This window comes from Alternaria triticimaculans (assembly GCF_023758025.1).
Source record: "Alternaria triticimaculans strain BMP 0046 chromosome Unknown scaffold_7, whole genome shotgun sequence".
Classification (NCBI taxonomy): Eukaryota; Fungi; Ascomycota; class Dothideomycetes; order Pleosporales; family Pleosporaceae; genus Alternaria; species Alternaria triticimaculans.
In genome coordinates, this window is record NW_026055964.1 from 1,001,902 (window position 1) to 1,023,644 (window position 21,743).

The following is a 21,743-nucleotide window of genomic DNA, read 5'->3' on the forward strand; positions in this document are numbered from 1 at the left end:
GTTGTGGTTGTAGAATAGCAACCACAAAAAGCATACGCCGCATGAGTACGACATCGCTCTCTGAGCTTCGGGGATATGGAATCCATTATGATGATATTCGTTGGGAGGTATTGACCACGGACGTGATTCGGGTAGGAGAACGAGTTGATCAGGTGCTTCGCCTGGTATCACTGCACTAGAGTGCCCAAAATCGGCAAGTTGAATGGTGACTGCACTGTTCTCAACCGTATCGATGAAGACCAATATGTTCTTTGGTTTGATGTCCCCATGTACAATGCCTGTTGAAAATTAGTTGGATCAATCCCTGAAACCATCGTGCTCACCATTTTCTTCCAGATCGGCGACAGTGATGGCTAGTTGTATGCAAAGACTCAGTCTTTGCGTATCGCTGAGAGATCTGCCTTCAAGACCTTGCATGAATGACCATAACGTTGAATGAGTGGCCTTCTCGAAGATAAGGACCGGCTTGATAAGCCATTTGCTGCCCTCTTTTTTACTGTCCACATTCCAGCCGACGCCTTGTAAGGTAGTAATAAAGGGATGTGTCCGAAGAGCGCGTGCGCTCACAAAATTGAGCTCTAGCAGGAAGGCACTCTTAGAGCTGACCTCCTTGAAAGCGAGCTCGAAGTCATTCCTGATGAACCTTTGAGTCACAGTTGCAGTCAAGCCAGCCCCTACGTTACCAAGAGTTGGCTGATGTATCAAAGAGTAAAAGTCGACGTGGCGACTTTGCGCTAGCGCTAGAATCTGTTGCAGGGTCGCGTCTGGCGTAGAGCTGGTAGTTGAAACTTGGTGCGCGATTGACGCCAGAGAAGCCACAGAGTATGCAGTGTCTCGCACAAAAAAAGAGCTTTCTTGCGTGCAAACTGTAGCGTCTGACATGAAAACGATTGGGGGCGTTCATGAAGCGATGGAAAGTGTTGTGAGGGTGTTTCAAGGTTTGTTTCAGGAGCAAATTTAGAATGCCAGGCAGTACCTGCACCTGGGTAACACGCGGGCGCGTCGCGTCTTACGTATTGCGACCACGCTATGGACGCTATGGCCACGCTAAGGTACCACGAGAGCGACGCGCCGACACAACACGTTGATTCACCATACCATGACCAAACGTACAAATCGAAAAGATGCTACCTGACAGCGCTAAAAAGCTCATTCAACGCGTCGACAACCTCAGCTTTGAACATCCTACGCAAAACCAAGTCGTCGTCCACGTGCCCAGTTCTCCCCTTGGCAGCAAAGTGGTCGCTCAGGCAACACATTACCACACGTTGATAACGCGATCCCATTGTGAGCTCAACCTGGGCTAGACGCGTGTCCAGAATCTCCTTGGTGAACTGCTCCGGCCCCAGGCCGCGGAACCGCTTACTCTCAGTAAGTGTCACCAGTGGCGCCCAATGTCCGATTTCTAAAAGCATCATACCCATGCTGTAATAGTCGTACTCCTGACGATATCTCGATTTATTCTGCAGATAGTCCGGGTGATGATAGTTCAGTCTGTTGTCAGGGCCAAGCGTAGCAGCGTCCGCCTCGTTCTGTCGACTGCTGGCGAATCCTAGCATGATCGGTGTTTGTGCCCATTCTTTTCGGTCTGCTCCCTTCGCTGGACAAAACAAGACATTTGTCGGGTTGAGATTACGATGCAACCAACCCACCGAATGGAACTGGTAAACCGCTTGCGACAAGGCATAGCCGAGACGTATACGGCCTTCGAGGGTGGGACGATAGGACAAGCCTCCATGAAGCATCTGATTCAATGTCAGGCTTTGCAATTCCTCGTCCGACGAGCTCGGTAGCTCATACACCAAACCGAACGACCTTCTGGAAGGGCGATGATATAACCCTCGGCAATGTAGAGTACTCGGAATACGGGCGGCGTCGTCGTTATGCAGTAAGCTTGCTACCGAAGCAACACGGTCCCGGAACTGTCTTCCCGTTGCATCGTCTGCCCACGCAAAGCTGTATTCCACCCATTCTACCAGGAATCTACCCTCGTTTCGCTCTATTAAAGCCCGGGTATGTTGCTCAATGTCATCGAGCAGTTTGACATCCTGATCTTTAAGGAAGAGACCACGCTTTTCGCTCAGAAGCCCCTGCCGCTCCTTTTCGATCAACAGCTTCACAGTAACGAGTAAGCCGAGTTCGTGGCTCACCGCATTACTGGCCCCTGCTGCCGGGCCGAAATCGAAACCATCGATTTGGACGTCTTGCAATATCAATTGTTCCGAGTGAGTTTTGGCCAACCCGCGGCAATGAATGGGGAGTGCACCGAGTAACCGAACATGGATTTGTTGAACCTGCTTGAAATATCTGCGCCTGTAGTCGTCGTTCTTGTCTGCGAGACTGCCGAGAAATGCGGACATGCTTTGGAGCTCGCTTTGGATCAGCTCAAACTGGAATGTCGGTACCTCAACACCTTGGGGCTGCCGACGTAGCCTGTCGTGATAGAATGTCTCAAAGGCATTACTCCAGCCTTCGAAGTTCATTCGCCCCAGTCTTAGATCGGCGGCGCCCTTCAAGTCTCCAAGCTGCTCCCAAGCTGCTGATACGAGACGAGCCAGGCCAAACACAGCTATGTACTGCAATCTTAGCATGACCTCCACTGCCCTCGGGCGCTGTGAAGGTTCGAAAGATAACATCTCTTCGCAAAGCGTTATGAGCGAGGTTCCTGGGCTCGTGCTGCACTGCCGAAGTGACATCAGCCAGTTTTGCACCACAAGGCTTGGTCCAGCAGGCCCGTGGTGAAATCTGAACCAAGTTATCTCGTTCATCACATCGTGACACCGAGCTCCTCGGAACTTCTTCACCCCCTTAGAGCCTTCGGCCAAGAATGTTGCAACCTCAGCAAGGATACAACCAAAGGACCATATGTCGCTTGCTCTCGTAACCTCGGCGTTTTGGATCAGACCCCCATGGAACCGTTGGCATTCGGGTGCGGTGTAGTCCGATCGAGTCTCTTTCAAAGCTGTCAAGGAACCTTCTTCTTCCGCTTTGAAGGTAGATAACCCAAAGTCTCCGAGAACAAGAGTTCTACCGCGGACGAAGATGTTACGTGGAGCTATGTCGTGGTGGCACCCGGTCAGCTTCACATCCAGTACAACCGAAGAGAAGTTGTGTACAGTCTCAACAGCAGAAGCGAGGTCCGCCAAAGCTGCGAACAGCGGATGATTGTGACGTGACAAGGGTTCAGGATTCGAGAAATACGGCGCTACCAAATCTCCGCGAAGCAGCTGCGCAAGAGTACCCCCGTTTGCCTCATCAAAGACGAACGTGAAAGCATCGCGAAAGCGGTACGAGCAGAAAAGCTCTACAAGGTTCGGGTGTTTGAGATGTGATAGCAGGGACAGATTGCGGAGCTCTTGCGCAAAGGCATGCTCTGCTTGTCCCGCAGACTTCTTGATCTCTTTTCTCACGACCTGCATGCCTCAGCAATCGTTCTGCTATTCTCATATGCAAAACCCACCTTGTTTGCCTCGATGGGCAGTTTATGACATTGAGGATGTATCGTAGTTCTATATGCGATTCCGAGAGAACCTTCCCCTATCTCCTCTTGATGGACGATGGGTAGTATGGTCCCCTGCCCAAGTTCGCGCGTCAAGAGAAGTCGGGAAAAGAATGGAGTGGAAAATTCCCACTGCTTCTCGAGGAAGCGTTGCACTTTCAAGTCATCGGGTTTCACATCGAACAATCCGGCAAGTGAGCTTGGCTCGAACGGAAGGCGATCGTCAGGATGCGACCTTTGCAGCGCGTCTTTCCTGAAGAAGTCCAGAATCTGGCGACCGCATTGTATCAAGAGCAGAATGGCGAAGCAACGTCTAGCACCTTCGATGATCTTGGAAAGAAGCTCCTCGTGCTGATAGAAGTGTAAACCGAGCTCACGAAGAGCCATGCGAATTCGAGGCTCAGACATTACACTGATTAACTGTCCCTCAGGCACAAAGAAGCGGGCCTCGATGTTCTTGTTCTTAAAGCGCAAGCCTTCAATGCTTTCGACCAAATCGTCCATTTTAGTTGTTCTCGGGTTTTTGGATAGATACGATTTCGGCCTAGTCCACCTGCAACTCAGCAATCATGACATCACAGGGCTACATCTCGCATGAGCGTACCTCGGTCAGTCTTTCTGGAACCGTCAAGTCGTAAGACTCTTGGTTTTCCTACATCGTACGTCAGTGCTCGGAGCGTAGAACGGCTTCTTCGTGTAAATTGCTCACTAACCACTATTCTGAAGTTGCCAGCTCCAAACTTATCTCGCAACAAGGCTTGAAGATCCCCAAGAGCGATGTACTGATGTGTTATAGTCTGAGCCAACATCATTGTGGTGGGGTCGGGTCGTAAGGCTCTGTGTAGGATTGCGAGATAGCGAGGCAGAATGGCTGGCCTTTATGCGGGTCGCACTGCAGCCCGTTCATGTCGCTCGATTGGATGTAGCCTTGACACGTATTCGAAAAGCGCCACCAAGCAAGCAAATGCGCTCACCGGATCTTGCAGGAGGACGTCTCGTACTAAGCTATACTTTAGTCATGTGGGCTATGCAAACCCATCTATCGTGTTAGAGCGATTACGTTGTGCTACATTGGAACATGTAAGCATCTCTTATTCTTTTTACACGGGAACAATGGTGACACTTGACCAAGTGTCATCGCCTTCTGTCCAGAACTATCCGCTCGCACCAGATTGCTATGCACCAGATGGGCTCGATCGTACGCTTTGTGATGAGGCTTTGACGAACGAAACCGGGACATTCTTCTGCAAGACAGGCGGTGGCCTTACAATTTTATGGAAAGAGAAGCCTCAAGGCAAGTTGTATTAATACTGCCATTGAAGCGCAGGCAAGCTTTGATCCCTAATAACACAGAGCGAAGGACCAATTTTGGAGAGCAACGTGTCAAGCGATGACCTGGAACAAGGATATCTTGAGACTGTATGTATTGTTCAATTCTGTCAAAACACATCTAACTTGTAAGAAACCACCGGCACCACATAGAACAAAACTCTTGTAAGCGGTCCGCGGCTAAATTTACAACCTTAAGTTGAGCGCAGTCAGTATTATAACACAACGCTTCTCCTGGGGGCAGCTGTCAATAACGGAGCCCGCATTTCGCATCTTGGCTGGCCGCTTAGGGATATTTACCCCGTTCATAGATATTGTACGCGCTTTCGGAAGGAAGGTTGAAGATGATCAGCGCGCACGGCACACCTTCTATTCAGCCAGGTTTAGCCAATGCCTGGAACTATGCTACAATATGCGCTACGTCGAGCTGAATGGACGACAGAAAGGTCATCCATGGTCATTGCGCCAGACAGGTGTGTATCACAAAACGCAATTATCTGGGCAACAGTCCACCTGGGTTATACTGCAGCCATCTAAGTACGCACGTACAAGCTTAACACCGTACCTCGAAAAGGTTGATGCGGGAAACACCGCATGCAAAACTCCTGCTTTACACGTCCATTTCGTGTTCCTGTACTCCGGTATCAAGAATTGGCATGCGTATATCGAGTACATGGAAGCCCAGCTAAGACGATACGTGAGTAATAGACCCCCTACGCCAATATACAACACACTGCTGATGCTCACCACAGGAAGAAAAGGCAGTGTCTTCGCACCTAGACACACCCGTTCACTACGATCATACCGTCCTCTTCTCAGACATCCAATGTCTAACAAAGCTCAAAAGCAGACTATCAACATCCACGGCCGCGGTAAATGGGCAACTCAAAGTCCTGCAAGGCTGGAATAGCCAACACACCCTCCTATGCGGCACGAGAAGCGCATGCGACGCAAACAACACAGTCGCGCACCTGAAGATCGAGATCGAGCACACGCAAGACGCATTCCGCAGGCTGATGCGCAAAGCAAACGAGTGCAGGAAGCTACTGGACTCTATTCTCACGACAAGAACCAACGCAGCTCTCCTACTCTCTATTACACACATGCAAACCAATGTCAACTTACATCGCGCTACGACAGACCAAATGCACACGCACACTATCGAGCTCGTGCGCACCGCGAAAGAAGGCCATCAAGACACCATGAACGTTAAGACGCTGGCGCAAATCGCTACTTTGTTCCTCCCCGCTACGCTCATCGCCGTAAAGAACCCATTTGTCTGCGTGTAATGAAATGCTAACGACGGACAGAGCCTGTTCAGCTCCGAGATGCTCATACAGAAGACTGGATCCATCTCGTTGCTGGGACTGTATTTTGCAGTCACGGTGCCGTGCGTACTTGCGACACTGGGGGTTATGCTGGGTGTGCAAGGCGGGAGGTGGAGGCGTTGGGTCAGGGCGATGATGGGGAGAAGGAGCATGCCTTGAGTCGGCATGCTGAAAGGCGTTTTGCGAGGATTACCTGAGTAAAAGTGAACTTTCGCATCAGCTGCAACCAAATTGTATCAGTTCGCTCGATGCGCCTTCAGCGAAGCAATCATACCTGCTTCGCGGCATGCACAGTAGTCAAGCTGTCGCGTAGGTGATGGTTGGGCACTTGTGGTGCAGGCGGCCAGGCGGGACACTTCGGGGCTCCCGCAACATCGCGCTGCCGCGCACCTAGCCCGCCCCGATAAACCTCACGAAGCATCCGCACAAGTCCAGATTGAAGAAGCACATGTATAATCGAAGAAGCGCACGTATTGAATCCGCAAAAGCACCATCTAAATAGCGTATCCCTTGTGTCCAGCATGTTCCGCCTCGCATAACACACTTGCGCGGTCCACGGGTCGCTGCCACCCCAAAACCACGGACCAAAAATCCCCCAAACACCCTTCCAACAAAAACAACATACAACGTTCCATGTACATAATACACTTCTTATGCACCCTTAGACTACAAGGCCCTCTGCATCTACTACCCCTAGCTTCCGCGGTCTATATTCAAACCCGCGGACCTAACCGAGTCACCAAGACGACTTTATTGTAAAAAGCAACATTTGACATACTGCATACACTTCGCCTGCAGACCACTCCACACCAGCTATATCCACTATGCCTAGCTTCCGCGACGTGCAAAAAGCATGTATCTGATCACTAATCACGTATCCATGCCATGCCATGCCATCCACCAGGACCGTGGGTAGGTAGTTACGGGGAGGTAGGAACTGCAAAAAGGAAAGCTCTCCAGCGGGGAATTGAACCCCGGTCTCCCGCGAGTTGTCTTTTGCAAGATGACAAGCGGAAATACTGACCACTATACTACTGAAGATTGATCAACTTGATAGTTGAGTAGGTGGTTGATGGCAAACCTCAAAATTTGTGCGTCAATAACATTCGTTATTTGACGTGCAGTGACACTGGCGTGTACTCATCCCCTGAGGGCAACCCACTCAACTCGCTCCTAGATGATGGCGTTGTTGGGACGATGAAAATTTGTGTGGTGGGGTCTTTGAGCGGCGGCGGCGATTGGATCCGACTCGAGTCATCTGCGGAACCCAAATCACAGCACAATGTCAAGTGCAGCACTCCAACAACGGTCCACTAAGCAGCCATCTATCCTTTGGACAACATCGCACTCATCACACAAATGAAATTGGTATGCAAACAAAGTATGGTGGTATCATTTAGATTTTCATTTCAATATCCCTCAAATCATCTTATTCTTCTCATGCACATCTAAAACTGCATGCTACCCATACCGAGACCCCTCCTGTAAATCGTTCCAGTACCGGTGAAGTTACCAGTCTGCGTAACAAAGTTCTCAGTGCTGCTGAAGTCCTTGATATGACCAAGTAGAATCTCCAACATGCGGTAAGCAACACCAGGAGTGTAGCCGGGCAGCTCGTGACCAGCAAGACGGGCAGTGTAGAACATCATACCGCGCTCGGCAGTCCAGTAACCCTGGTAACCAGCACCCGCAAGCGCACCACCGTTGTACTCTGGGTGGTAAGGAGCGTACAGAGGGGTGGTGGGGTACTCGGAGAGACCCTGGGCGCCGTTCCAGGTCATGTTCTGGATGGCGAAGAGGGTGCCGTTTGTGCTGAGGAGCATATCGAGGTCGCCGGAGCCGATGATGGTGTTGTTGGTGTACTCGATGACGCGCTGGAGGACGCCGTTGTTGGCGGGGCCAGGGGATTGGTCGGAACCTTCGTCGTCGCCGTTGCCGAAGACGTTGGTGTTGGTGCACTGGAGCCATTCGGTGCTGACGTTGGCGTGGAGTGCCATCTTGACGTCGGTACGGTTGAAGTAGATCTCGGCACCTGGAGGAGAGTAGTCACCGGTGTTGACTATGCCGAGCTGGGAGTACGGGTGCGGGCATGTCTCGGTGATGTGGTAGATGTTGAAGCAGGGGTTCACCTCGAGGATGGCGGAGTAGAAGTTGTCGAACTGGTCGCACGTGTAGTTCTCCGAGCTGTATGGGTCGGGGAGAACGGGGAAAGCGCCCTGTGGTGGGGGGAACGTGAAGTACTTGTCCATGTAGTCGGTGTAACCGCACTCCTTGTGGTGCTGGGTGATCTGCTCCATGAACGTGTCGTTCAGGAAGAGCAGGTTCTGCCAGAAGTTGACGAATGGGAGAAGGACAACCTGCTGCTGGATGGTCTCGTCACCAATGATGGGGTCGTTGATGGAGATACCGGCAAGGTTGAAGTACTTGTCATCGTCGGCAGTGATGAAGCTGTCGGCAATGTAGGGAACGTAGTAACCAGCGTAGGACTCTCCGGTGATGTAGGTCTTCCAGTTGTAGAGTCCGAAGAGATCAACGAAGCTCTTGTAGAAACCACGGAACTGATTGCCAAGCTCAACCTCGTCGGTGATGTTGGGAGTACCTTGCGAGTATCCAACACCTACGGGCTGCTCAACCCAGAGCATGTTGGTGAGGTTGGTCCATGAGTAGGGGTTCTGGACCGGGGCGAGAGTGCCAGATTCCCAGGTGAACGGGCCGTTCTCCGTGAGGAAACCGCTGAGCGAAGAGCATCCTGGGCCACCGTTGAGCCAGATGACAACTTCCTCAGGGGTCTGAGCCTGGGTGGAAGGGAAGAACCAGAAGAAGAGCTTTCGCGTCTCCTCCGGATCATCCGAGATGGGCAGCAGACCAGCGTAGCTCTCGCCAATATCGAAAGGAACCTCTGGGATACCAGTACCGTTGACGGCGAAGGCTATTGGCTCATTAGTCTGATGCATCACAGTACGACAATGAATACTAACACTCTGTCTTGTTGGTCAAGAAGAAGCTCTCGGCACGCTTCTGGATCTCGGGATGCTTGAAAGCCTCTCCCGGCATACGCCTCTCGACAGCAGGCCTAACCTTCTCAAACACACCACGCTTGTGTGGCGAGCTTCCAGCAAGAGCTGTAGAAGCACACAGCAAAGAACCAACCACTGAAAGGAGCTTCATCTTGGGATTGACTGATGAAAGCGGCTGTGAGCTGGCACGGAAGAAACGGGCCCAAGGCGAGTATTTGAACGTTCACTACGTGACGGCATTGCGGTATACAGACCCTTGCGCTTACCCCAGAAGAGCAGGAGGTTGGCGGAGGCACGAGCAAGGCTCGGTAATAAACCTCGCAAACGCCACTCTCCGGGTCGTGCAGGGCATGCTATCGCGTTGAGATTCGTAGCCGAAGGGCGAGCACCAACGAGGTATGCGAGATGACGCAGTGCAAACAGAAGCACAGCCTTAGGCACCTTCCTGAAGCAGGACTATACGAAGATTAGACCGAGACTTTTGCATGATGTTTGGCGTTGATTCGCCGCGGCTCTGTTTAGTGCATTCATTGTGCCCAGACCAGCTCAGAGTGTAAGCCTCGGAAGCGGATGCTTGTCGAGGCTTGGTCAAGCTTGTGGAGCGACGGACGATAGCACGGTTACCGTAGGTACATTAACGACGACACGCGGTATTTCTTCCGTATGTCTTCGTAAAGCGAATTACGAAAGATTCATGTTGCTATCGCATGGCGGTGACTGTGATAGTGACGGTGTTGGTACCGCGCCGCGTGGGCGCGTCATCAGGCCCAAGTTCAACCCGAGCAGGCGGGCCGAAGCTTGTTAAACTTCAGGGTACTGTTGAGGCGGGGAAATGAGAAGTCAGCAACACGAGTTACGGAACTCAAGGTCAAACGTCATGGGCCGAATGCGAAGTCTAAGTATTGCGCGTTTTTGAGGTTGTTAATATGAGAAGGGCCACGCGGGCGAACCGAACGATTGCTGACGATCGCGTGTGCGGTCGTGGCGGTGTTGCCCGGCAAGGCTGTGCTATGGCCAGCCCTTCTTGTATCTATCCCTTCATCGTCGGTACCCGAACGCCAACTCTAGCTTGTCGAAGTTGGAACGATGCGCATCGCAATTGGCGACCAACAGAAGGTCTGAAGGCGCCGGAACTAGCATGATGTCGTTGCCCAAGACATGTAGTGGCCTTTGACATGCGGTCGTACCTCGTGAGGCGTTGTTCTTGAGCAACGCCGCCATGCGCCACCACGCGCCAACAGCCCTCCCCATCTGACTACATGCGGGTCGGACAGCTTGGTTCCTATTTAGCTTGTCCGTCCTGACAGCTTGTTCTAGTTTTCCACAGGTCGCAGGAAGTTCATATCATCGAGTAGTTCTCTAGCATCCTCTGCCTTGTCCTCTTCCTGCTTGTCTGCGCCCACGCCGATGCTCAGATCCACCAGGCCGTTTGCAGGCGGCGAGAACTGGCGCAGCTTGACGCCGCTCTCAGTAAAGATTTTGGCTGTTTGGTCGTCGACGAGGTAGCCTTGGTTATAGACGACCTCGCTGATACCAACTTGTGTTATCTTGACGCTGCAGGTCAAGCAGGGGCATGTGTTGCAGTATAGAATGGCGTTCTCGCCGATGCGATCGCGGCCGGCTTCGAGGAGGGCGTTTTCTTCGGCGTGCAGGCAGAGGCAGGTGGAGAGACCAACACCTCCCTGTGCGGCGTTGTTGCAGCGGGGGCCTGTATGTTGTTAGTCCATGTCGTGGGGATGCCCGAGTGTGAACGTACATCCGCCCTCGTTGCAGTTGGTCATGCCACGTGGGGTACCGTTGTACCCGGTGCTAATCACACGCTTCTCTCGTACTATGCAGCAACCGACTCGTCGCTTCATGCAGTTGCTCCTGCGCGCTGCCAGGTCTGCCAACTGCATAAAGTATTGATCCCAGCTTGGCCGTACACGGGCCTCATCCATGAGATCGAGGAAAAGTATGGCACTACGCAGGGAAGCCATGTCGGACGACGAGTTGAGTAGCTTCAGCTGTGCTCTCTGACAGAGGGCGCTTAGACCTGTTCTGGGAGCAAACAAGTGTTTGTCGTTGCGTAGAACGAACTCCCCGAGAGTAGGCGGTGTGTGGTCGGTGGCAGCACATCGGGCCTTGAACCGCTGCCATCGCACACTGACAGGCGCGTCGACGCTGACGAGAAGGAAGAAAGGACGCCTGAGGAGGGCATCAACCACAGTTTCGTCCCATATGTCCGTTGTAACGAATCGCTCTCTCCATCTCAGCGTGACGAAATCGAGTAGCGAATCGATGTTCGGGAAGGTATGCTGTGCGTCTACGGACGACTTGACCGGCGAAGGAACACGTGTGTTGGAAGCTGACTTCTCTTCTGGAGGCGTCTCAGCAGTTCGGGCCAGGCGTAGGCGGGTGAACTGGTGCTCCTCGACAAGGTACGAAGCTATCGACGACTTGCCCGCGCATATTCCTGTGCCCTGTCAGCCTCGTCTCATGTAATCTCGGACGGTGCTTGCCTCCGCACAATCCAATAAGCATAGCGATAGATGTCGTCCAAATGTGCTGTAACCGGAGAACAGCAAGGGCGGACTCGTGGATCGAACCTCGGATTGCTAACAGCGGGTAAGCGCGTGGTCGGCTGCAGGAACGCGTCTAGCGTGGCGGGGCCTCGCTCATCGATCGCTCAGGGCTGGACCCATGACGGCGCGCGGGGTGAAGCGTGCGGCTGCCTCAGCATCACTGGGACATTCACTGTCACATGCAGGCGCCTTTGACAGCTGCACGTGTATTTCTTTTGCTCGTATGACTGCCATCATCATCGCCTGCTAGGACACATCCCCTGCATACTACATCTCCGCCTCGCCACGCATCCTCACTCCCGTCTCATCGCAACCCCACCACCTACTATTACCACTTCCAATACCACCACCATGTCCACCCTCAAGTTTGCGCCCTGGCTGAGTGATGTCGACGTCCAGTTCTATGCCGCTCTCGCACACATCAAAATCAACCACGACAAACTCGACGACTCCGCGCGCAAGGTGCTCGGGCTGTACGAAGTCCGTCCTGGAGAGCACTCGTCGCGATCTATGCGAGTACAGATACACCCGAATGCGCTGACATCGGACGATACCCCTCCTACGTTTTGCCGCGCCGAAGGCATCATAAAGAACTGCAACACCATAGAAGACTACAAGAGTCTCGATCGCGCCGCCATACTCGAACGATGTGCCCAAACAGTACGTCCGTCATCTCCCCCTGCGATCAAAACTGACGCGGCATAGATATGGGATGCTATCCACGACGGCTCGATATACGAATGCCCCTCCCTCCTCTCCTCCTTCACAGCCATCATCTTCGCCAACCTCAAGAAGTACAAGTTCACATACCACTTTGGCTTCCCCGCGATACAATCAGACCCGCCGTGGAAGCAGATTGGGGAGGCAACAAGGCTACACTCTAGAGAGACCACATACTTGGTAGACGCGGTGCAGACGTGGCGATACAGCTCAGACGTCCGCCAAAGAGGCTTCTTCCTAGCCAAGCGCATACAAGGTGGCGGAGATCCGGAGGAGAGGCCAAAAACGCCCGTCTCACCCTTGGAAGAATTCGGATACACATGGTCTATAGGCAGACTGGAGGCTTACGAGAAGGGCTTCTTCGACAAGGTGGATAGCAAAGACCGCTTCATATGTTTCGCCGACCCCTCCACATACGAAACCAACCCAGGCTGGCCTCTTCGCAACCTGCTCGTGCTGATGCGAAACCGGTGGCACCTGAACGACGCTCAGATCATGTGTTATCGCGACACGCACACACGGCGTGATCACTCCAACTCTCTGATCCTGCAACTAAGATCAGATCCAGTGCCCGAGGCAGCGCCCGCCTCCGACACACCAGACACTCGCCCACAGACACCCAAGTTACCCAAAGTAACCGGCTGGGAACGGACGGAGTCAGGCAAACTGACATCGCGCAACGTGGACCTCTCGGAATACATGGACGAGCGCAAACTCGCAGATCAGGCTGTGGACCTCAACCTCAAGCTGATCAAGTGGCGAATAGCTCCTACCATCGACCTGGACGTCATCAAGAACTGCAAGTGTCTGCTGCTCGGAGCAGGGACACTAGGCACCTACGTCTCAAGAACGCTCATGGGATGGGGTGTAAGGAAGATCACATTCATCGACAACGCTACAGTCAGCTTCTCCAACCCCGTACGACAGCCTCTCTTCAACTTCAATGACTGTTTACAAGGCGGTGCAAAGAAGGCCGAAAGAGCGGCTGAAGCTCTGCAAGAGATATACCCCGGTGTCGACGCTCAAGGGCATGTCATGGAGGTACCGATGCTGGGTCACCCGATGACCGATAGCGCAAAGACAAAGGCCGAGTTTGAGAAGCTACAGCAGCTCATCCGCGAACACGACGCCATATTTCTGCTCATGGACACACGAGAGAGCAGATGGCTGCCAACCGTCATGGGCAAAGCCTACGGGAAGATTGTCCTCAACGCCGCACTAGGCTTCGACACCTACGTAGTCATGCGCCACGGCCTGAAGACGACGCAAGAAGGAAGGGGAGAAGTAGAACTAGGATGTTACTTCTGCAACGACGTCGTCGCACCCGCAGACGTAAATTCTCTCATCCCACTCCACTAAATCCACACCGCTAACCCCAACAAAACAGTCCCTAAGCAACGCAACCCTCGACCAACAATGCACCGTAACCCGCCCCGGCGTCGCCCCGCTCGCCTCCTCCCTCCTCGTCGAACTCCTCATGTCCATTCTCCAACACCCCTCCCAAGCCCGCGCAGCACCCCCCTCGGTCCAAACCAAGAACAACACTCCCCCCGCACCCGCACCATCACACCCCGCTCTCCCACCACCCTTCCAACATCCCCTCGGTACAATACCCCATACAATACGCGGCTACCTATCCACCTTCTCGAACCTGCAAGTCGAGGGTAAACCCTACGACTGCTGTTCAGCGTGTAGCGACAGGGTGCTCGAGGCGTATAACAAGGATCCTTGGGAGTTTGTAGCCAGAGCGCTGAATGAGAGGGGGTGGGTTGAGGAGATGAGTGGGTTGAAGGAGGTGCAGAGAAAGGCGGATGAAGCGGCGGCGGATATGGATTTTGAGGAGGAGGAGGATGAAGGGGGGTTGGATGAGGAGGGGGAGTTGTTGTGATGGATACGATGAGGGGAGAAGAGGTGGATTCAACATCAGCGTTTTTCCTTTGTAGTAAAATACCCTGTTATTGTGTATATGTAATTTTCGAAATGTGCATAAAGAAACTTGAATCAGTAAAGATGTAAATGCATTAATACCAGCAAAACTACAAGATACCGGGCATATACCATACCAAGTAGCCAATCGAACAACAACACCGCCCAAAAGCCCCCATATCTCATCCAAGCCCATCCAATTACCCACCCCCATGTCATGCATATCCGCCCTTACGTGTATCCAAAGAGTCCCATCGCCATATCTCTGTCGCGATACACATATCTCTAGATAACAGTATGGTCACAAGAACGCTGGCGTATCCTCCCTAACCAACACCAATCCGCCCCTCAGACTCTGCTTTCCCGCACTTCCACCCGGCGACAATGCGTTCTCACTCTTTCTCTGCCTTAGAAACTTGTCGGCCATTCGCTGACCTGGTGTTACATTGCCATCCCTGCCTCCGTTCCCAGGGCTGTCACCGCCAAGCACACTTTCAATACCCCTCCCAACAGAAACTCTGGTCTCGGGATACGGTTCCTTACTCATAGCCAATGAGCTAGTCGAGGTCTTCAGCGTCAGCGCTGGACGGCGGAGCTCTGAGCCAGGAAGTGGAGAGTAGTTGTCCATGTCTATGACAGTAGGGCGACCTGTGTTGTTGGAGCCGCGGAGGTCGAAAGCGCTTCGCGGTCTACGAGCGAGTTTCTCAGGGGACATGGGCCGTAAAGTTGCGCGGATACGAGGACGGAGGGGCGTTACTATTTCTGCTGAGCTGGTATTCTTCTTTGCTGATGGTGTTTCAAGGGTGTGAACGTTGATGCTCGGTGAGTTACGGCGGGGCGTACACAGTAGCTGCTGGGAGTTTGGTCGCGTTGATAGACCTAGCGGGGAGATGGTGGAACCTTTTTGACTACGAAGGGATGGAGGAGTGACGTTCTCCTTCCGCGCGGGGCTCCTCTTTAGGGTGGTGATTGGTACGCGCTGTGTTGTTTCGTTGGTGGCTGGGGCAGATGTATTGGTAGTAGCTTTTGGATCAGGTGTCGACTTGGGCGAGGATTGGGATTTGCCCAGCAAATTGATCTCAGTAGCCGATCCAAGGACGTTGCTACTGGCGCGCCGATCAGTATCAAGGAAAGAGAACCGGTCATTTCTTGAAGGCAGTTCTGGCGTTTCAAAAGTCGGGCGCGATCTAGATGCGTGGCCTTCGGGCGTTGACAGTAGATGTTGCCTGTTCGGAAGAGGCCTTGATCCCGGCTGAGAGTGTTTGATGAGCTTCTTAGTATCACCAATCTGTCGAAGTGGGGTATGATTGCCGTCGCGAGTGCTGATGTGCCACGAAGACCTCTCTGCGTCTGACGTCGCAGCACGTGCGCCATCGTCATCGCGACGCTTGATATCTTCTGCGCGAGTAACAGTCAATTCAGTATTCTCACATGCATCCTCGGCATGCGGTCGGGGCGTGGAAACATCGAGCGATCCCCTGAGAACCACCGTCGTGTCTTCGTGTTCTGTATGTGATGTACGGCTCGAATCTGGTCTGACTTTCTTTGAGGGAGTGGTATACCGATCATGAATCCTCAGATCTTCTTGACTGGTGAGCTCCATACCAGATATCTCATGCGACAGCCAAGCTCTCCAGTCACGACTAGTCCGAGTAGGTTCGCGCCGGTGGGGAGAAGGCGTGCCTACAACGTAGCTTCTTATTGACCGACTAGTTGAAACGACTGCCAAGCCGCCGTCCTGAGGCTGCTCAACATCACCAGGCCCTCCGAAAGACATGACACTGTCATTAGGAAGGATGCTGACGCCATCTGTGTTTCGTGAATAGATGCTGGGAGACATTGGCGTCATGGCAGTGTGAGAAGCTGGTGACACGGATACTCTGGGCGAAACAGGCAGTCTCCGTGGGAATTGACCTGCCATGCCACGAGCGCCTGGTGCAGCTTCCTTGTCATCTTGAACAGCCGGTTTCGTGAAGTCATCAGTCCGCTGAACAAACGTTGCGACATCGTAAGTTCTGCCAGTTTCACGCGGAAACTGGACGTGCTCTGCCTCGTCCAGAGGAGTCTTCCAATGGTCTTTGGCTCTCTCTACGCGCTTCTCAATTTGCGATGTCGTTGGAGTAAACATCTGAACGGCGCAATTGCGCTCAGCTCCATCACTATCGTTCTGGCTATCATCAGACTCAGGCGTGCTGCCCGACGAAGGCATCGTTTCCTCTCTTCGATGTACTCCTTTTGTGCCATCCATACGACCAGTAGGACCTGGATCAGGAGATGAGTGTTGTCCGATGGGTGTGACTGTGCGGATGGTGGATCTGATCGCCCGTCCAAAAGATCTGATCGTGCTGGTCTTGCTCTGAGTGCTTTGAGATGTGGCTGGTCGTCGTGATGGCGGTCGCTGTTCCAGATCGATACTACTTCGAAGGTTTCGACTTCCACTGGAATGCAACTCTCGCGTATGAGAAAAAAGCTTCGTAGTACTGGACTCAAAGACATCACTTTCTGCGCCCGGTGTTCGCTTGGCCGGGCTTGAAGACTTTTGCGAATTTGACGATCCAATCTCTTTCATCAATGCAGAAAAGACGCGCTTGGGATCGACAGGCGTCGATGACTCTTCGGTGAGAATTTCCATGGGCATGGGGTCGCGGAAAGCGGCGAGAGGTGGGAGAGGCAGAGACTTCCTTCTGGAAGCACTCATAGATGCCGCACGGTCTGCCTCGCTCCCAATACTATCTTTAGATTCGTGGATAACAGTCATGCGCTTCATGGCACGTTGTGTTAGCGTGTCGCTCGTGGCGGTAGTTCCCCAACTTGTAACTCGAGAAGCTGATACATTCGCAGCGTTAGCTTCGCTATGAAGACTCCGATTGCTCCGTGCACTTCCAGTGCTGTTGCTTCTGGATCCAGATCGTAGAAATGCAGGGTAAGCGCCTTCAAGTGACGGTGTCCGAGCACGAATGCGTTTCAATGTTTCCTCGTTAGGCGGAGGAATAGTCAGTCCGTCTTTCGCGGTGGGTGGACTGTAGTGCGCAGTATGGAAGTAGTCGCGACTGGCATCGATCTGCTGGACAGGGAGATTGGTCGACTTGCCCGACGTGCGCCGAAAGACCTTCTTGATCTTGCTTTTGAGAGAGCCAGAAAATGATCTCTTTTCCTTGATTCCCTGGGGTGGCACGAAGTCGCTCAAGGCGAGATTAACCGTCGACTCGTCGGGCGTTTGCTGATAATCCGTAGAGAAAGATTGCGCTTCCGACGCGACACGCTTGCCCTTGTCCTTCCCTTTGTCTTGTCGTTTCTTGAAGGGCGCTAGAAACATCGACGGTTTGTGCTTCACCGCCTTCTGCTGAAAGTCTTGTAGATACTCATCTCGTACTTTGTCAAGCGTAGTGTCAGGCCCGACTGTGACCGGCATACGCGGGCCTGCTAGTGGTGACGGCCGAATTGTTCGAGAGGGTAAAGGTATGGGCGAGGGTTCCGATACCGGGCTAATACTTGCTACAGGTGGTGTTGTAAGATACTTGGACGGCGGCCGGGCAATCGGTGATCCCGTCTGAACACTGCTTGCGTAGTACATGGACCGCGCTTTCCGTATCTGCTGCGAGGTAATTGAGGACGAAGCACTCTGTCTGAATGACTTCGGTTGGGAACTCGGTCTAGCATTTTCGCTAAACGTGATCGAAGGCTGCGTCGATAGATACCGCGGTATGGAAAGCGATCCATGAACGCTGGGAGTAGGATAGAATGGTGGAAATTGTTCTGTGTTCTGTTCCGCAGAGTCTGCTGAAGCTTGAGACAGGCGCTGTGCACTTCTAGTTTGCTCGACATTCGGACGCTGCAAAGACCGGAAGCTCGAATCGCGAGGTGGGAAGTGGCTGCCCTGGGAGGTGAGAGACTTGCGGCTGGCGTTGCTCTTCGATCTCGCTAGCTCGACACTGCGTTTTGCGTTGCGGTCTGCCGCATCTTGAGCCTGCGCACGAGCAAAGGCAGCAGTGGCTGCAGCTAGGGCCTGCTGTTTGATCGCATCTAGATCCAGCGGTTCGGCGATGGAAGTGGGACGTTTGTGGACGGTCGAGGCAGACTTGGACCGGCGGAGTCGGGTGCCTGCATCGCTATTCGCACGAGCAAGCATCGGAGTGGCAGGATAAAACTGTGGTTGCTGGAGTAGTGCGGTAAGAGGGTGCGGCCAACTTAGCGAAGCAGTGCTAAAGACGTGTTGACGGCATGTAGCAGAAACAGCGGTAATGAAGCACGACCAACGGTATGGTACGAGAGGTGATGCATTCGAACATGTGGGAAGAAAGACACAACAGCCAACGGTTGTTGCGGCAGTTGCAGTCTTGTACGTCACTGCCTATGCTGTGGAAGAAGCGGCGACTTGAGGCCTCGCATGGCAGGAGATACCGCTGTCTCTGGAACGCGCCTTCCCGGGAAAATATTACCATTTTGATAACATGGCATGTGCCCCAAATTGGAAAGAAAGCCTTCGCCATCGGGCATGAGAAGTCAAATTGTCTGCCTGTATATTATGATCATGGCAAGTCTCTATGCCTGGCGAGTTCCTCGCGGTCCAGCGCACTCGTGCGTATCTCTTCCTCGTCCGCGTCATCCACCGGCACATAAGACGGCTCTTTATCCCCCACGTCAATATAATTCGTCACAACAGTCATGAACGCGAATACCACAACGGAGGTCAAGAAAGGTAAACCAAGCCAGGCGCCGCCAAGACCAATACCCACCTGGAACAGCTCGCTCAGCAGTGGGCCCGCGATCATGGCGCCAATACTTTCTGCAATCGCAATGGTGCTCATGAGCTTGCCAATATCAGGACTCGACTGACCGCCCACAACATGAATGGAAACAGATCGCATTGCAGCGGTGTAGCCAGTTCCCATGTTGTAAATGAGAAGCCCAATGATCAGAAGTGAAGGATGCGCGGCAATACCCATGACGAAGAAGGCAATGGTAGTAAAAGCTATGGATCCGCGTGCGATCCAGAGATCGGCCCAGTGTGCAGGGAATCGCAGCTTCTTCAAGAGGAAGAAGTTTGCTAGTGGGATCAAGATAGTGACAGCCACCAAGTTGGTGGCTGCGCGGAATGAGAGCAAGTAGGCGGCCTTCTTGATCTCCCTGTTGTAACGCTTTGAAGCATAACGGACCAAGAGCGAGATGCACTGTCTGCCCAGTCTATTGGCCAAGAACGTAAGGACGACCAGGCTCAAGGTCCAATCGCTCCTCAGGAAGTGCACTGCATCCTGGAAGTTGCGGAGTTGTGCTCGCAGCGAAAAGTGGCTGGTTGTAGGCGTGGGCTGTAGCTCGAAGACCTGGTCTCCGCTGTCCTTGGGTTCAGGCAGATCGCGCAGGTGCAGCGTCTCGGGGACGAACAAAGCCACAACAACCCCCATAAGCTGTATCGCTAGTGACAATAGCAGAGGCAGCCAGTTCCCGCTCTCCATCAGCCTCGCTGCCATTATCGGTGCCAGCATTTCTGCAACAAGGACACAGGCCGTCAGGTATAGGAAGACCGTCGTTCGCTTTTCTGGAGGTACGATGTCGGAGATCATCGTTACACCGATAGCCATGGCTACGATTGGACCGCCGCCGATGATCGTGAAGGCGCTTGAGAACCACGTCAACTGTAAAGGGAGAGAGTTGAAGTAGGCTAGCCATACGTTAGCATTGTAGCTATGATTTGTGCAACGCCATCTTACTTATGATCATCACCCAGACGAAGGCAAGGTCCAACCCGACCAAGCTTGCTGTGACGATCCACTTCCTCCCTATTTTGTCTGCCCAGGTGCCATATGGTACAGCCAAAAGAATGCCCGGTATCGCGCTGAACATATCCTGCCAGCCAAAAATGGTGGCGAGTCTCTGCTGCACCACATCCACCTTGCACAGCTGCTCTGGTATGCTTCCGTCGCCATCGATCACCGAAGGGTCTTGTTCGCGGTAGTACTTGAGACATAGATTCTCCTCAAATAGACGTGTCAGAGGTGGCTCGGCGAGGTAGGCACCCACATCGACGACTGCGACAATGATGAAGATGAGCACTACGAGGAGTACCCATGGCTTCTTGGTCGGTTTGTGTGGTGGCAGAAAAGCCGGTTCTGTCGGGGTCAAGAGGGCTTCGTCTTCTTCTAGGGATTCTCGCGGCGAACCCAATTGTAATGCCATTGCGATAGCTCGTGGACGTACGGCGGGAGGAACGAAGGGGGGCGGGTATGTGGCTGACGCGCATGCCAAATGCCGTAATTGGGCGCGACGATAACAAAGAGAAAGGACGCAAGGAGCAAGCTGCGAAAGTCAGTACCACCTATCGTTAGCTAGATATCATCGTAAGGGTGTTCATGATTGTGGAGAGCGCGCCCTGGCACATGCGACAGCCCCGGGGCTGTGAAACGAGTCCGCGATTACTCTGGGCATTCCGACGATCCTTCAACGCCGAGTGTCGCGTCGCGTTTAAGGCACGGCCGGGCTTATGTCAGCAGCGAAGTTTAGCCGGTCAGACGCCCCCGCCCGTCTTGATTACTCCGCGAACAACATCATACATTAGCATTCCGTCCGGCCCCGAACTTTATTGCTGAAATGGTATCGGTAATCAATAGTTGTTCGTTTCGAGAGACCGACGTTGACACTCGGACAATGCATCTGGCTCGAATCCCTCTGCGCACACATCCCTCACTTTACTACATCTCAAAACGACGGTTTTCTCAATGCAAGATTTGTCGTAATATCAGACGGAGATTCGACCGAGACTCGGACATCAGTGGATATCCGGATCTCTTAGAGCGTTTGCTATAGTCAGTCGCGTGCATCATTTTCTGCGAGCCGCTGCCGCACCGATACTATGTCAAACTGGACCTGATGTAGCCCCCTGACTTGACGTGAATGAGAATACAAACGGCAATGAGAGAGTTTTGTCACATGCAAGTGGCCCCTGACGTCTTCTTTGAAATACTGAGAGGGCCTCATGAGCACACTGGACGCAATTGCTGATATAGATCGGGTATAAAGAGCGCTCAAGTGTGCGTTTGCCAGTGGATCATCGCTCTCACACTCTCAACTATACTGGATATGGGCCCGTTGGTCATATATCGATCGCGTCATCAGTCTCCTCTTCGCCTTTGACTTGGCCTTCTCCTTTACCTTGAGCAAACGCTTTTGTCACAAGGACATCATGGCAGGTGAGCACGACGTAGCCCGGGTCTCGCACTGAGGCCATATATAAGAATCCTCTACCACCACTAGACTTGGACTCCTTACCTACACTTAAAGACTTCACTGCCTGCCATACTTCACTACATTATCATCCTTCTTCCCATACCCGAGCCACCACCCAGAAGATATACACGCCCTCACC

At 53.0% G+C, this 21,743-nt stretch overlaps 7 protein-coding genes and 1 non-coding gene across 8 annotated transcripts; 2 read left to right on the forward strand and 6 right to left on the reverse strand.

The window, feature by feature from the left end:
* Positions 1 to 297: 297 nt before the first annotated feature.
* Positions 298 to 4,003, reverse strand: J4E78_005711 (uncharacterized protein; the record flags this gene model as incomplete). The annotated part of the gene is made up of 5 exons (XM_049366328.1): positions 298 to 693; positions 1,299 to 1,600; positions 1,859 to 2,576; positions 2,805 to 3,413; positions 3,461 to 4,003. 5 exons carry the CDS (start codon positions 4,001 to 4,003, stop codon positions 298 to 300), a joined length of 2,568 nt encoding a protein of 855 aa, XP_049222054.1.
* Positions 4,004 to 5,501: 1,498 nt separating this feature from the next.
* On the forward strand, positions 5,502 to 6,117 carry J4E78_005712 (uncharacterized protein; the record flags this gene model as incomplete). The annotated part of the gene is made up of 2 exons (XM_049366329.1): positions 5,502 to 5,525; positions 5,581 to 6,117. 2 exons carry the CDS (start codon positions 5,502 to 5,504, stop codon positions 6,115 to 6,117), a joined length of 561 nt encoding a protein of 186 aa, XP_049222055.1.
* Positions 6,118 to 7,108: 991 nt separating this feature from the next.
* Positions 7,109 to 7,197, reverse strand: J4E78_005713. The gene has a single exon. It is a non-coding gene; the product is annotated as a tRNA-Asp (tRNA).
* Positions 7,198 to 7,604: 407 nt separating this feature from the next.
* Positions 7,605 to 9,324, reverse strand: J4E78_005714 (uncharacterized protein; the record flags this gene model as incomplete). The annotated part of the gene is made up of 2 exons (XM_049366330.1): positions 7,605 to 9,085; positions 9,135 to 9,324. 2 exons carry the CDS (start codon positions 9,322 to 9,324, stop codon positions 7,605 to 7,607), a joined length of 1,671 nt encoding a protein of 556 aa, XP_049222056.1.
* Positions 9,325 to 10,486: 1,162 nt separating this feature from the next.
* On the reverse strand, positions 10,487 to 11,857 carry J4E78_005715 (uncharacterized protein; the record flags this gene model as incomplete). Its single annotated transcript, XM_049366331.1, has 3 exons — positions 10,487 to 10,881; positions 10,930 to 11,628; positions 11,854 to 11,857. The coding sequence occupies 3 exons, from the start codon at positions 11,855 to 11,857 to the stop codon at positions 10,487 to 10,489; spliced, it is 1,098 nt and encodes a 365-aa protein (XP_049222057.1).
* A 231-nt stretch (positions 11,858 to 12,088) lies between these two features.
* On the forward strand, positions 12,089 to 14,345 carry J4E78_005716 (uncharacterized protein; the record flags this gene model as incomplete). Its single annotated transcript, XM_049366332.1, has 3 exons — positions 12,089 to 12,397; positions 12,443 to 13,789; positions 13,845 to 14,345. 3 exons carry the CDS (start codon positions 12,089 to 12,091, stop codon positions 14,343 to 14,345), a joined length of 2,157 nt encoding a protein of 718 aa, XP_049222058.1.
* Positions 14,346 to 14,684: 339 nt separating this feature from the next.
* On the reverse strand, positions 14,685 to 18,512 carry J4E78_005717 (uncharacterized protein; the record flags this gene model as incomplete). Its single annotated transcript, XM_049366333.1, has 1 exon — positions 14,685 to 18,512. The coding sequence occupies one exon, from the start codon at positions 18,510 to 18,512 to the stop codon at positions 14,685 to 14,687; it is 3,828 nt and encodes a 1,275-aa protein (XP_049222059.1).
* A 400-nt stretch (positions 18,513 to 18,912) lies between these two features.
* Positions 18,913 to 20,557, reverse strand: J4E78_005718 (uncharacterized protein; the record flags this gene model as incomplete). The annotated part of the gene is made up of 2 exons (XM_049366334.1): positions 18,913 to 20,042; positions 20,092 to 20,557. The coding sequence occupies 2 exons, from the start codon at positions 20,555 to 20,557 to the stop codon at positions 18,913 to 18,915; spliced, it is 1,596 nt and encodes a 531-aa protein (XP_049222060.1).
* Between the last annotated feature and the right edge of the window lie 1,186 nt (positions 20,558 to 21,743).